Raw genomic sequence first — 15,494 nt, 5'->3', positions numbered from 1 at the left:
TGAACTACAGTGGCGGATCGCGACCTTGCCAATGCGGCTTGGTGGGTTGGGCCTTCTCTCGGCCCGGGATGTGGCTGCCTATGCCTTTGTGGCTTCCAGGTCTCAATCTTGGGAGTTGCAGGACCACATCTTACGTAACAGCGGGGCTGATAACATTGATCCGGATTATGCCAGCGCCTTGGAATGCTTGCATGAATCTCTACCTGATTTTGATCTCGGCGGTTTCTCTAACAAGGACACCGCCCCCAAAAAGCCACAGAAAACTTTGGCGGATGCCCTTTGTTGTCAAATCACACAAAGTTTGGGAGAAGATTTTCATTTGTCCCCCCGCCAGAAAGCCGTCATTGAATGCCTACAGAGGCCTCACGCTCAGGATTTCTTAACTGTTATTCCTATTGAAGGTTTGGGTCAACGTATGTCAACGGTGGAGTACCGGTCAATCCTTAAGTACCGTTTGATGATCCCCATGTTCCCGAATAATGAAACTTGCCAAGTCTTCCGTAAAGCATGCCTGGATAAATACGGGGAGCATGCGTTACACTGTAGAGAGTTGCCGGGGTTTAAGTATCGCCATGACATTGTTCGAGACGCGTTAATGGATATTCTCAGACGAGCAGGGATCTCGGCAAAGAAAGAGGCACCTGTTAATTTTCTTACAGACCCGTCGGAGGGGAGATCCACTCTACGCCCGGCTGACGTGCTAGTTTTTGGTTGGGAGGGCGGGAAACATGCTTGTGTCGATCTCACAGGTGTATCCCCCCTAGCCGGGTTCTGGGAAAATGGGTTTGTGGCGGGGCAAGCGGTTCTGAAAGCAGAGTCGAAGAAGGTGGAAAAGCACGCGAAAGCTTGTGAGGATAATCAGCATGCCTTTGTCCCCCTGGCGTTTGACACGTTCGGCTCCTTGGCGCCAGAGGCAGTTCGGTTCTTGTCTAGAGTTCAGCGTGTGGTCCACAACAACTTTTCGACCCCTCTGGAGCGAGGCTTTGTTTTTAGTAGATTAGAGTTTTCTATTCAGAAAAGGGACGACGACACAATTTATTGCTCGTCTAGCTGCTATCCTTATGTAATTTACCCAAAATTGTTCTAAAAAGTTTATATATGGTATTTAAGAGTTAAATGCTTGGTTGGTCCCTGTGGTTTGCAAAAATTGCAGAGTTGGTCCCAGTGGTTTACTAATTACACGCGTGGTCCCAAAACTTGTCAAAAATGCACTCGGTTGGTCCCCAGCCCTAACTTCAGTTAAATTTCTCAGTTATGTCCATATTAAATGACCAAAATACCCTTGCTTATTAACTCTCTTTATAATCTGCATTATCTTTTAAGTCCCTGCGTCACTTCATCAATGTTTCATGAACCTCATTCTTCCTTCTCTCACTAATCACACGATTCGATTGCAACGCTTCTTTACGTTCTTAATTCACATTCACACGTCAATCGTTTCAGCTTCATTAGTGAATATCTTGAGTCTTATTTCTCGAGAAACTGTTCGAATCAGAAGAAGAAGAAGTTTGTGTTCATCTGAAGAAGAAGAAACATCAAACACACATAGTTACGGTTTTAAGATCGCCGGAGCTGGTAAGTTTATGCAATTTCATACGGTTGTTACAGTTTTAGCTTCCAGATTGTTCGAAAATACGCAGATGCATTTGCTAGGGTTTTGAAGCTGTAATCCTTGCGATTGCGTGTTGTTTGACGAAATATGATGCGAAATGTGATGTGAAAAAGGATTGTGACATAAATTGAAGCAAACTGTTGTTGTTTTCGATTGACGAACTCGAGTGTTATTGATGAAAACCTAGGGTTTGTTTGAGTATAGATCAGCTGAATTAGGTTCTTCAGTTCACTGGATTTACTTCATTTTTATGAGATTTGCCGTTTAGAATCCACATTGTTCTGGAATCAGAAATTCTAGGTTTTTGGAGGTGCATTATTCCTTGAGAAAGAAGTTAACTGTTCAGTTTACATAGAAATATTCAGATTTTTAGTAATTTGATGCATATGAGGCTTCAAAAGGTGCAGAGAATTGAAAAGGGGTCTAAGTGGTGGTGATGATGCAGTTATAAAGAGAGTTAATAAGCAAGGGTATTTTGGTCATTTAATATGGACTTAACTGAGAAATTTAACTGAAGTTAGGGCTGAGGACCAACCGAGTGCATTTTTGACAAGTTTTGAGACCATGCGTGTAATTAGTAAACCACTGGGACCAAGTCTGCAATTTTTGCAAACCACAGGGACCAACCAAGCATTTAACTCGGTATTTAATGATTAAAAAAATAAATAAATAAACTCCTCTAAATTCAAATCGACAACTTCCCCCCAATCTGCAATGGCTTCCGATTCACCCAAAAAAAACTGGTCAATCAACGATTTCGAGATCGGAAAACCGCTCGGCAAGGGCAAATTCGGCAGAGTTTATCTCGCTCGTGAAGCAAAGGTAACACACGCGCATCTAACTGTAACTTCAATTTTTTATAAATTAGGTTTTTTTTCTGAGTCTGATTTGTGTGCGATTAGAGCAAGTATATAGTGGCTTTGAAGGTGATATTCAAAGAGCAGATTGAAAAGTACCGGCATCAACATCAGTTGAAGAGAGAAATGGCGATTCAAACTAGCCTTCGGCATCCGCATGTTTTGAGGCTGTACGGATGGTTTCATGATGCGGAACGGATATTTTTTATTTTGGAGTATGCTCATGGAGGGGAGTTGTATGGAGAGCTGAGGAGAGCTGGTTATTTGTCTGAGCAACAAGCTGCTACTGTAAGGATATGCTTATCTCTCTCTCTTACACGCGCGCGTCCGCGCTATGTTACTGTTTATACTGGAATGCTCTAAGATGTTAGGTTGTGCGGTTATGGTTCGATATAGGGCTTAGTGTATGCTTGTATTCCGTTTAGGTCTCTTAAGTATGCTTTAATTAGGTATAGGATTTGTAATTAGACAAGTTTACACTAACCCGCTCGTTGCGGCGGGAGGTTAATGAGATGCGAAAATCTAAGTTTATTCAGAACATATTTTTCCTTTTGATTTATCCCTAGCCTACAACACCACACTAAAGCGTTTTACTTAAAAAAAATAGAAAGTTTTTTTTTAAGGAATGGTTCAACTTTGACAGCCTAAATATGAACTGAACATGATATAAACTTTGTACGTAGAATGGTTACTTGAAAATTGCATTGATATGTACATTAGGTTAAAATGGCGTTGGTGAAAATGGTGTTGGTGGGCGTTGTTTTATACACACATTAAGTTATTGTGTGGGTGTGTTGTAAATTCGATGAAGAGAAATGTTAGATGAGGGTGATGAAACATAAACAATAAGAAACATATGGTAAGAAATGTTTTTTTCTAGAATGTTGGTAATGATAATGATAATGGTAATCATCAAATGGGTAAACGAAAACTTCAACTGTAACGAAATAAGTCAATCTCATCTAATGTAAACTGTCTAAAATAAATTAAAAATTTTGAGCAAAATACTCATTGCTCAACTGTTTATTTGTCACATGTTTCACATTAAACAATCAATCCCAATATCCTTAGTCTTATTTTGAGTGTATTGCAATGTAAAAGTGTTTGGTGCCTTGCATCATCTAAAGCACGTAATTTAACATCCCGCCACCTGGAACATTCAAGCCCCTCAAAACAAATAACATACGGCAAATCTTGTGTTGGGCCACTTCAGCTCCCTTTGACTTTCTTATCTTCCATTGGCTGGAACTGTCACTAATGACCTTGAATCCAAACCACTTTTTATCATCCATTGACATCTCATGATCACTTACAATTATGTTTAGTGTTTATCATTGCTGAATCCGTCTGCGGGTGGATTACTACGTCATTAGCTAGTTGATATTAATAAGAATCTTTAAGTATAGCCAATTAAAAAAGGAAGTTTATTGGTTTATTTGTCTGCTTTGGAAGTATGATGAGAAAATACAACCCAATCCCAAATGTTGCTTTTATTACATAACGTTTGCATTTAATACACCTTAAGGGCAATTTGCTGGACAAAATTACTCGACAATAGCAACCCTAAAAGGGGTTTGTTTTGCAAACCGAAATAACAATACGACAACCGTCAACCCAAAAAAAGGTCGCTTTGCTATTAAAAAAACTGCAGGCCACCTGCACAATGGTTCACGGCTGCACAGCAGCATGTTTCATTCTTTTCATCAGGAGAGTCTCAAATTCCCGCCGTAGACTTTGCAGTTTCACCCACCGTCATTACCTTCGAATCACCCTGAAACTGCGTCTGTAATACGGTCCAAGCTTGACGAGCAGTTTTGGCGGAAACAATTCTGGAAAATACACTATCGTGTACTGCCTGTTGAATAATCGCCAAGGCTCTTGCATCCTTTGTCTCATTTTCACGTAGCAGAGCTGCATCCGTATCCTTCGCGTTGTAGCCGGTGACAATACACTCACACTGATCATGAGAACGAAGAAAAGAGCCTGGTATAGTCGAATCTATGGGTATGTATTGGTTTTGCATGGTTACAAAAGGAGCCAAAAGGAACTGACAGTCTTGGTTTAAAAAAGTACGAAGCGCACAAAAGCGACAAGGTCAGATCAAAGCGCAAATCGCAAAAGCGGAGGGCTTTTCGTACGCGAGGCGCAAGGTGCTTATATATATATATTTTATATATCCTATAGGTTTTTAGCATCCCTAACCCAAATTATAGCTATAAGTTAGGTTTATATCTGATTTATTGTATAAATCACTTAAATGTACAACCATTTTAGCTACATGTATAAGAGTTTAATGCACAAAAACACCTTCTGTACAAGAAGCGAGCGCTTCAGTGGGGTTTTTTTTTCCCAAAATGCTTGCTTTTTTGTGCGCTTTTTGTACAGCGCTCGGCTTATGTCACACAAGGCGCAACTCTTTGCGCCTAGGGTCCCTTTGCGCTTAAGGTGCGCTTTTCTAAACCAAGCCGACAGTCTATGCAAAACATGGAAATGGTGCTTATATTATCATCATCTGTGTTTTTGTTGATGGTATGATCTATACCAGTTCTTCTACGAAAATTTTGCTTGAATTTAAACAAAAAAATGGTCACTGAGTTCGAAATGACAGACATTGGGAAGCTAACATACTTTCTGGGACTAGAAGTACAGCAAAGATCAGATGGCATTTACTTGTCTCAAAAGAAATATGCTAAGGATTTATTGAACAGGTTTGGAATGGCTTCATGCAAGTGTAGCCGTTACAATCCCGCGTAGAGTCAGTCAAATAAGTTAGTGAATCTTTTGTGGTCATTTTGGATAATACGGATTGTTAGTAGAAGGTTGTTAGGAGTGTTTGTTTGAGTCTTTGAGTCTGCTGTAACCTGCACTATATAAGCTGGTTCTCGGTTATTAATAAAATACTTTGCAATTGCCTCGAATACCTCTCTTTTACCAACAACTCCTAATATGAATCAAGGTGATGTTTTTATAATTTATATCCATTTTATCTAAATCTGTTTCAATATAGAGCTTATATGCATGCTTGCATTAGGTCTCATAATATGCTTTCGTTCGGTTTAGAACTTCTAAAATGCTTTCATTTTTTGGTAAATGAGGTAAAAAAATCATGTGATAGTATAGATGCATATGCCATATAATAGAATTAGTATTTAAATGGAAACTAATAGTATCAATTACGGCGATGCTTTTTAATTTATTAACATTTTTCTGAATGTAGTACATTGCCAGCCTTACGCATGCATTAGCATACTGTCATGAGAAGCATGTTATCCATCGGGATATCAAGCCGGAGAACTTGTTGCTTGATCACGAGGTAAGTTAAGATAACAATCACTTGTTGAATATGGCGTATTTTCATTTGCTTTATTTTTAAATAATTCTGAGCAATCTAGATTAAAAAAAAAATCGTTTGAAACTCTTAAACTTTCTGTGAGTTACGCAACGTGAAACTTGTCTCTTCTGTAGTTTTATAAATCAAATTAATGAAAAGATGAAAAGAAAAAAAACCCTTAATTTTAAAATTTGAGATCTGATGGCAGGGTCGGTTGAAGATAGCGGATTTTGGGTGGTCTGTTCAGTCAAAAAACAAGAGACACACAATGTGTGGAACATTAGACTATCTAGCACCAGAGATGGTGGAAAATAAAGCTCATGATTATGCAGTCGATAATTGGACTTTAGGTGTTTTATGTTATGAGTTTCTATACGGTGTCCCCCCTTTCGAGGCAGACAGCCAAGCAGATACATTTCGAAGGTAAGAAACGCTTATCGACGCATTTGACCCGTTTAAAAGTAAACGGGTCAAAATTGACACCTTCAACTTTATAATGAAACATTTGTTATTTGCACAGGATTATGAAGGTTGACCTCACCTTTCCTTCTACCCCTCATGTTTCTGCCGAAGCTAAAGATCTCATAATACAAGTAAGTTGTGCTGTTAGATTCACCAAATATTGATCAAGTTATGAGATTGAGTGCTAAGTTTGAAGATGAATATTCTATTCCATATTTTATAATATAATATAGAGTTAATTGCTCGGATGGTCCCTGTGGTTTCACGTTTTTTCACGTTTAGTCCCCACATTTTGAAAATAACATGTATGCTCCCTATGGTTTGTCATTTTGTTACTCGGATAGTCCCCCAACATTTACTCTGGGGACTATCCGAGTAACAAAATGACAAACCATAGGGAGCATACCTGCTATTTTCAAACTAACTGACATCTACTCAGGGACTATCCGAGTAACAAAATGACAAACCATAGGGAGCATACCTGCTATTTTCAAAAGGTGGGGACTAAACGTGAAAAAAGTTGAAACCACAGGGACCATCCGAGCAATTAACTCTATAATATAATATGATTTGAACAAATACAAATGCAGCTTTTAGTGAAAGACTCTGCAAAAAGGCTCCCCCTTGACAAGATTTTGAAGCATCCTTGGATCATCATGAATGCTGATCCCAATGGTACTTTCCCTAAATAGAAGCAACAGAAATGAACCGTAGCCCAAACGTGTGTGAATTTGGTAGCCTATTGCTGCTTCTTTATGTTGCCTTCATATAGAGAATGTATGAATATTGTTATGTAATCTGTATAATCCTTTCTTTATGTTATAACTTAATTAACAAATCAATTTATATACTGCCCATTTGCATGGAGAAAAGATGAACACAATGCTAAATAGTATGGCAGAATTCTTGATTATTTAAATGGTATGATGATAATAATTAGTAATGTCTGGCTTATTTTAATCTCGCCCCGCTTGCGGTATGCACATATAATGTATATATGTGTGGGCGCTCGGGGGGCAAAAGTGAAAGTGCACAAATTTTAACGTTATTTTACTAATTTTGTGAAAATAACGTTAAAAGAGGGGGATGATTAATCAACCATACAGCAGGTCAATAAAGTGAAGTGGTCGTTAAAGGTGGTTAAACAAGCTGCTGCATAGAAGATGGTTTGCTTCAGGGTAGAATAACTTGTGTTTAAAGAAGTTAAGTTCTGTTTCTTACATTTTATAGAAGTTCAGGGATGATAGTGTCACTTTTAGAACTTGTTAGTTAGAGCAGCGTTCAGGTCGTTAGGGCAGGGTTAACGGCTAGGTTCGCTTAGATTAGATTAGATTAGATTCATTCACTGTATCTTTTTCTTTCCTTCTTGTAATCAATTCATATTCAGTGTGGATCGTTTGTTAAAAAAAAAACAAAAAATTCATATTCAATGTTAATAAGAAAGAAAGCCCTAAATCTATTAACTGATTTGCTTGTAATTCCTTTCTTTTGTATCTTTAGAGAGCTTTAAGCCAATTCTTGCAATCTAAATTTACTAATCAAATCTTATGCATATTTCTGTTGACTGATTGAGATCTTAAATAGCTTTAAAATACAGCTTGTATTGGGCCACCATTTCGATCCTAGTTAATTGTTCTCCATCAAAAAGGATACCTTGCACAAAATACCCGATTTGGAATCGACTCTGGTTCCTACATGGTATGAGGAGGAACTGGTCTTTACCCTTTTGTACCTGGTAGTTTCTACCCGGTTTCTGGTTTGTTTTTGAAAATCAGGTCCTATCCGAACTGGTTCTTACCCCACCCGTTTTTACCTGGGTACAAAAATGTTTCAAGCTTGGAGTGATGACGAGGAGTACGCCTTGGGGCTAGCTTTTGTACACATTAGGACCCAAGACTTATGAGGGGAGGGTACGAGGTATGAATGTGGTCCTGGTTTTCGACTTCACGTTAAGGAGAAGTTTGACAAGGAAATGGGTTTTGAAACCGACCGTTCAAGTAATGATCACATAGCAAAGATCATAAGCATAGCCGAACCAATAATAGAAAGATTTCACGATATTTATTGCTGACGGATGAACGAGTTGGACTTGGAAGATACAAATGACGATGAGCATGTTGTAATTTATACATACACATCAACACACACATAGATATATTTTACAGAACTCATATTAAGTTGAGAAATGAATTGATGTTTTAATGCTTTTTGTGTTTGTGATAGGGACACATTTGTGCAAAACTAATTATTTAAGATAAATCGTTAATACACATTTAAGATTAAATAATTTGACAAGAAAACATGGATGTTGATTGCACGAGCAACATTTGAAACTATGTGTTCATCGAATCAAATGAACCGAATCATGTCCTTATGTGTATTAAACCGGGTTTATTCGAGTTAATAATAGCTTCATATAAATGTATTTTGATTCGAGGGATGGACACTCTACAATGATATAGGAGGGTCTGAGACTTTGAGGTACAAAGACGCATCGTGACTCGTCAAACGTGACGATCACAACTTAGCGAGTGACTTAGGGTTATGTTATGGGTTGGCTTCTACTTATGTGGTGAAATGCCTAGTCATATTGAATACATAAATTCCTAACCCTTTTTAGATCGATAAACGCATAGAGCTTCAAACATGTCTTGGATCAAAAGAAAACGTGTAGAACAAGAAACTACGGCTGACAGGCTTACAGACTTACCAGAATCCCTGCAGCAACTTCACATTCTTGAAACCAAACATAACATGCCTTTAAAACATCACTTTTATCCAAATCATGGGCTTCTTGTGTTCCATCTCTCAACTTCACTTCATATAGAATGACTTCGATAAGTTCGTCTTCAACACATTATCTGTTCTTCGGGTAAACTGACCCTCAAACTGCAGCGCCAAGATTTTAAACAAAGTGTTTGGTTACGCGTTTTCACACGCAATAGGAAAAACAAGAGTTGGCCGATTTGGTCCCAAAACTAGAGAGCAACAGTAACATGGGTTGCGCGTTTTTGGGGGAACGTTTAAGAATCTAAACAGTTTGTATCTCAAAAGGGAGATTATTATTGATGTTGATCCGTTTTCGGGGTTTCCCGCATTGAAGAAGTTAACATTGGTGTGTGTGTTGTAATCTTGACATAGATGGAAGTAATACTTTGAATGTACACGCTTTGGAGTTAACCATCTCTTACTACGGTCAGTATGTCAACCGTCATCACTCCAAACCTTAGATATTTCGAGTGTCGAGGGAGTAATTGCAAACACAAACACATTCGGGTGGTGATTTTAGTCATTTTCATTATGAAAAGTTGTTTGAAGGGGACTTGATGTCATCGAGTGAATTGTTAAGGCTTGTTCTGGGTGTGAAAGGTTATTTGCTAAACAAGTCACATGATGTAAAGTACATACAGCATGGTATCTCTTGATGGTATTAAATAGTATAAAAGCATTTCAATTTTGTAATATTAAAAAAAAAAAACGAACAAAAGAGCTAGAAGAGAACATGATTTTCAAAAGACTTGTTATAAAAACTATTTTTAAGTTTAATATCAGCCATGAAATAAGAAAAAAAGAATCTGTAAAATCATTTTAAATTTACAAATAAAAACAAAAAGTTTAATAAAAATCGGTTATCAAGAAATTTACAAAACAAATTAAAATAAAAATGATTTGGACCTAGCCTAGCTTCGCCGAGGCCAGGTCCACCATATTCGACACTTTAACAACTCCCATCAGGCAAGTTGAACGCAAGAAGGAGATCATTGATATAACCAAAAACACAAAATATTGTCGGCGACATTGATCAATGAGGAGCTAACCAACACGCGCATGGGCGGTTCTTAGAAGAGCCGTGGCAGGGCCACGGCCCGGGCAAGTTTTTCGGGCGTAGTGCTAATTTTCCGCATTTCGATCGAAATTTTTTATATATACTATGTTTGGCCCGGGCTTTTTTTAGTGCCCGTCTCTTTCGGCCCTGGCATGTTCAACGGGCAAGATCCGCCACTGAACACGCGTATACCTTCGTACTTGCTTGTTGGACCGTACAAAAGAAACAACAGAACGATTATAGTAATCAGGAAACGTGTTGCCAATAATCGATTGGAATATATCTTTCAATAAGGAAAAATATGTAATTTTACAAAAAAAAGTTGGTAGTAAATAATAAGATTAAGCACTTTAATGTATTTTACATGGGAAAATACATTTTGAGCTAAGATTCTACATATACAGGATTTCATGTATCCGCGTGCTAAAACCTAGGGTACCAAAACATACCCTTGATGCCCTCTGGGTCGGGTTCAAATCCTAGATTCCTATAAAATTCCACAACTGCAATAATAATAAACCAACTTGAGATTAGCTTCATAAATCGACACTCATTTACAATCAAGGAGGGAACGTAACATGTCAAAACAAGTTCTATATGTATAATTATACCCTATATATAATTATGGTTTAAAAGTGACTAAAAGGGATCGAATTTTCAACAATGAGGAGACTGCATACCTTTACTGTCTGCAAATAGTGATATGTTGCCAATGTCCCTCTGAAGTAGAGCTCTTATAAGCTTCTCAATTAGCGCTTTTCCAAGACCTTGTCCCTATCATAGAATAAGCCAATTTAACAATTCAGCTTCTTTGTCTAAACAATTAACCATATTAGACAACCATGAATATTTTATTGAGTACGCATACCTTTATCTTGTAAATCAAAATACTTACTATTATTTAAAGAGTAAATTACAAAAATCGTCCTTTATGTATGTCACTTATTGCAAACTGTGTCCTTTGTCTTCAATAATTACAGAAAACATACTCGATGTTTGCAAACCCTTGCAACTTATGTCCTTTAGCCCTAACTCAGTTAATTTTTTGTGGTTAAATCTGACCAAATGGACCACACATGAGGGTATTTTGGTCATTTACTCTCACGTGAGGTCCATTTGTTCAGATTTAACCACAAAAATACACTCATGTGTGGGGTCCATTTGGTCCGATTTAACCACCAAAGTTAACTGAGTTAGGGCTAAAGGACATAACTTGCAAGGGTTTGGAAACATCGAGTACGTTTTCTGTAATTATTGAAGACAAAGGACGCAGTTTGCAAAAAGTGACATACATAAAGGACGATTTTTGTAATTTACTCTTATTTAAATAATCATATTATCACTAAAACACTAGGATTCTTTGTCAATCGAAACTATTTGTATATATGGTCATGCATAGTGAAATGCACTCCTTATTTCGATAACGGTATCAATATTATAATTAATTAATTATACATATGTTCTTTCCCTGCATTTTTAAATCATTACAAAGAATGCCCAAAATATCAAACAAGCAAAACAAATCAATTAAAAAATGTTAATGGAAGAAAGTCGATGCACAGTGCGGTTGTGCCAAGGTCTGATCAAATTTAAAGAATTGAAAATTGAAGAACCATGATTGATGAATACCATGGTTGTTCAAATAAAAAGTTGAAATTCATTTTCCCTGGACATGACAAGCCCACACGTATTTGTTTATACAAGGTGCATTAATTCGAGGACTAATTTAGTGTGTTTAAATTGAGCTTAACATTGCTTAATATGACTGCATTTTTATGGAGTTTATAAGCATATCTTTTATAAACATGAAGCAATGTGAGATGAAAACCACATTAAAAAAAATCAGAATTAATTACATGGTTAGTACCTGTGGTTTGTCTGTTTTGCGATTTTCACACCTATTTATTGAAAATTACACAATTGGTACCAACTTCTACCAAATCATTTCACCATAAGTACATCAGCCACACTAACCATGCAATAAATTCTACAACCACAGGTACTAATGGTGTAACAACTTGTAAAAGTTGGTACCAATAGTGTAATTTCTAAAAAAAAGGTATCAAAATGGCAAAATAAGTAAACCCCAGGTACTAACCATGTAATTAATTCAAAAAACCAGTGACTTTGATTTAACAGAAAACTATATAAGATTTTTTTATTATATTTATAGTACATCATTAATTATTATTTCTATGTGTGCACTTTTTTTGCACCTAGGTGACAGGCGAGCCCTCCTTGGGTGTTAACAATTTTCCATAATCCATAGAGTTAAGTTCATGTAAAAATAAAATTAACGTACTAAGCGTACGAAATGGGGGAAAAAGCAAAAAGTGGCGGTGGCATTTTGGCAATTATCAGCAACTTCAAAATTACTCTAGTAGAGTAATTTTGAGCTTCTGTAGAGTAATTTTGTAAATGTTCATGTAGAGTAATTTTGGTCGTGTAGGGTAATTATCAAAATTGTAGGGTAATTATCAAAATTACACTAACCCCCCCCCCCCCCAAACTAAAAGCTAAAAACTAAACCATAAAGCTAAACCCCATAACTAAATGCTAACAAAATTACTCTACAAGACATTTTCCAAAATTACTCTACTAGAGTAATTTGATAATTACCCTACATTTCCCAAAATTACTCTACTGATGCTCAAAATTACTCTACTAGAGTAATTTTGAAGTTGCTGATAATTACCAGATTGCCACCGCCACTTTTTGCTTTTTCCCCCAATTCGTACGTTTCGTACGATAATTTTATTTTTATTTGATCCTTTACCTAATCCATATTAGAAGAGAAATCATAGGCTAGCAAGAGAAGACGCATTTGAGTAATGTCATTGTATTATCTTTGTAAAGATTAATGTATTTGTAAGTAAAGATCCCCATGATTAGAGAAAATAGTGATCTCTACCTAACTAGATAGAAGTACTTGATGATCTCTACCAACTTTTGAGTTTAGACAGAAGACTATCAATTTAGAGAATATAGTGAAGAAAATCTTGACAAAAGAATCGGGGAGGGAACGTAAGGCGGATTAGTTAACATCGACCCAAACTGCAATTAATACTTGTGTTTTTGTGGTAATATCCCTCAAATCTTAGCTTATTATTTATTGTTAGTCAATCTACATGTTTTCACAAATATACTTTCTTAACAAACAAAGAGTTTTTAAAAAGATGGTCACGAAATTAAAAAATAACTTATTCACCACCCTAGATTCTTAGATCTTACTGTATCAACCAAAATAGTTATACCTGGTAGCTAGGATCTACAAGGACGTCCCATATTGTCGCATTGAATGCATGATCTGATGTGGCACGAGCCATACCAATGAGCTTCTTTTCATTATTGGGTTCTGTTAATTCTGTGAAGTAACTTCCCAAAATACATTAAGATTAGTCATTTATAATTTGATATTAATTAACATAAACAAGTAAGACTAAGCTGCAAATGTATGATATCAAATACTTCACGTGTGCCCAATTAGTTTGAGCAAATTTCAAGGAAAATATACCTTCTCCAGCTGGACCAGCTGGTTTCTTTACGGCATGCAACGTTGCTACCATGTAGCTATTTCTCAGTGCAGCAGCTAGCTTTGATAGTGGTCTTCTGGGCCACCCAACCTATTTTATTTTATTATAAATAAGTAGTTAGTCGATATGATTAGGAATACTAAATTGTTACAATAATAATATATGCATTTTAACAAAGCAATTTTGGATATCGTAAGCATTAAAAATACGGCTTTCGACCCACTTTACATGTTATATTAACCACAAGAAGAGGTAATTAATTACCTTATCGCACAAGGCTTGGAGATCATATACATCAACTTCTGCACCTGAAGAAAAAATAATTTCTTCAATTGTTCCATCTGGTAGCGTATTTTCGACAAGTACAAATTCTTCTGGAAGAGGTTCTTCATCTTCTTGGGAACTAGAAGTTGGCTCTATAACCTGTGTAGAGTTGTTCTTTATTAACCTGTGATGATTCAATGAAGTTGGTTGGGATGCATGATCAGAGTTTATGTAGACATGCAGAGTTAAACTTTATCATTTCATAAAAATGGCAAAGCAAAGAACAAGTAAAAGAATGAGAGTAGTTTATATAACAATATCTCCCTCTTTAAAGAACACTATAGAAGTTGTGGTTTGTACAAATCTAAAATTTATAACTTTCTACAATATACGTCGGAACAATGTAGGAAACTAATTCTGCATAAAAGACACGTCTGCTGAAACTTATAAAAAACAGGTTCTCAGATGGAGACAAATCTCAAGATAAAAATTCATCATGCTTATCAGATTTAGGTTATTTAACTAATGCTTGCTTTTTCGACATGTGATTACGTCTCAAATGACTGGTGATATGAGCAAAAAGCAAGATCTAACTATCTTTCTGCTTCCTAGTATTTGTTTCAGTTCAAGTTAGTTAGGCTTACTACTATTTCTAAATTCATTCAGATTATGCAATTATCTTAATAAATTACCGACTAACAACCAACTCCTCGTGACTTACCCGGACCTAATGGATTCCCAAAATCCGGCGTGCAACCTAGAAACCTTGAGCTTTCTGCTCCCTCCTGTAAAAATATGCACATTATAATCACTTTCACATAAACACAAGTTGAATTTCATGAGTTAGAGCAGTTTATTTCAACAAACAGCAGCAGCATACTCTTTTAACTTACAATCACCCTAGGGTTAATCGAATAGCCCTAATTAATTCGTAGGGGAAATTCGAATAATAGGATATTTAACTAGAAGATTAAGATAACAAATACGAGCATGAACCTGTGGATAAGCGTAAAGTGAAGTTGGAAGGATAGGGTAGCTGATTTGAGACGCAATCTACAGGAACGATGGCGCATCTGAAAGGAGACGATGAAATTTAAACAAAATTAGTGTGAAATGAATAGTTAGGGTTATGGAAGAATTACTTACAGTGCAGGAGGCGATGAAGAGGAGGAGGAGGAGGTCTGCATTTCCGATTATCTGCGTGAAGAAGATAATGTTGTTGAATATTCATGGAGGTGAGGGAGCCATTTGGGGCCTCTTGTTTACACAATATCTCCCAAGTGACTACTGACCTATGGTAAAATGTTATTACACTTGGTATCAAACAACATTTGATTTGAATGAATTTTATCAATCATTTTCATTTTTTATTTGTTTTAAATATTAGACCATCCGTATCAGATACTGCCCCCTAAGGGGCAGTATCCGAGATTTTCGGATATCCGAAACCGGATAATCCGATCTTAAACACCCCTAGTTTTCCCGCAGTCACTATCTAACATTCAATTTAGTATGTGTTTTTAAACATAATATAAATAAATCAGTTTTAATTATGGGAAAGTGAATACTTACACGACAAACCCATAATATAAATTAGTTTTAATTATTG

At 36.6% G+C, this 15,494-nt stretch overlaps 2 protein-coding genes across 2 annotated transcripts; one reads left to right on the top strand and one right to left on the bottom strand.

Moving 5' to 3' along the window:
- Positions 1–1,334: 1,334 nt before the first annotated feature.
- On the top strand, positions 1,335–7,134 carry LOC110941935 (serine/threonine-protein kinase Aurora-3). The gene is made up of 6 exons (XM_022183631.2): positions 1,335–2,434; positions 2,515–2,757; positions 5,687–5,782; positions 6,009–6,223; positions 6,321–6,393; positions 6,853–7,134. Exons 1-6 carry the CDS (start codon positions 2,327–2,329, stop codon positions 6,952–6,954), a joined length of 837 nt encoding a protein of 278 aa, XP_022039323.1. The 5' UTR covers positions 1,335–2,326; the 3' UTR covers positions 6,955–7,134.
- Positions 7,135–10,346: 3,212 nt separating this feature from the next.
- Positions 10,347–15,189, bottom strand: LOC110941941 (histone acetyltransferase TAP1). The gene is made up of 8 exons (XM_022183643.2): positions 15,032–15,189; positions 14,882–14,958; positions 14,607–14,670; positions 13,886–14,069; positions 13,603–13,711; positions 13,343–13,452; positions 10,769–10,862; positions 10,347–10,591 (listed from the first exon to the last, which is right to left on the bottom strand). The coding sequence occupies exons 1-8, from the start codon at positions 15,070–15,072 to the stop codon at positions 10,512–10,514; spliced, it is 759 nt and encodes a 252-aa protein (XP_022039335.1). The 5' UTR covers positions 15,073–15,189; the 3' UTR covers positions 10,347–10,511.
- Between the last annotated feature and the right edge of the window lie 305 nt (positions 15,190–15,494).

This window comes from Helianthus annuus, chromosome 1 (genome assembly GCF_002127325.2).
Source record: "Helianthus annuus cultivar XRQ/B chromosome 1, HanXRQr2.0-SUNRISE, whole genome shotgun sequence".
NCBI classification, from domain to species: Eukaryota; Viridiplantae; Streptophyta; class Magnoliopsida; order Asterales; family Asteraceae; genus Helianthus; species Helianthus annuus.
Note: the sequence above shows the minus strand (reverse complement) of the source record. Positions and strands in the feature narration are given on the sequence as shown.

Coding starts and splice junctions, on each gene's coding strand:
- LOC110941935 (XM_022183631.2), top strand. CDS start 2,327: ATGGCTTCCGATTCACCCAAAAAAAACTGGTCAATCAACGATTTCGAG. Junction 2,758..5,686: donor CTGAGCAACAAGCTGCTACT/GTAAGGATATGC, acceptor TTCTGAATGTAG/TACATTGCCAGCCTTACGCA. Junction 6,394..6,852: donor CTAAAGATCTCATAATACAA/GTAAGTTGTGCT, acceptor ATACAAATGCAG/CTTTTAGTGAAAGACTCTGC.
- LOC110941941 (XM_022183643.2), bottom strand. CDS start 15,072: ATGCAGACCTCCTCCTCCTCCTCTTCATCGCCTCCTGCACT. Junction 14,959..15,031: donor TCTTCATCGCCTCCTGCACT/GTAAGTAATTCT, acceptor GTCTCCTTTCAG/ATGCGCCATCGTTCCTGTAG. Junction 10,592..10,768: donor ACTATTTGCAGACAGTAAAG/GTATGCAGTCTC, acceptor TTATTATTGCAG/TTGTGGAATTTTATAGGAAT.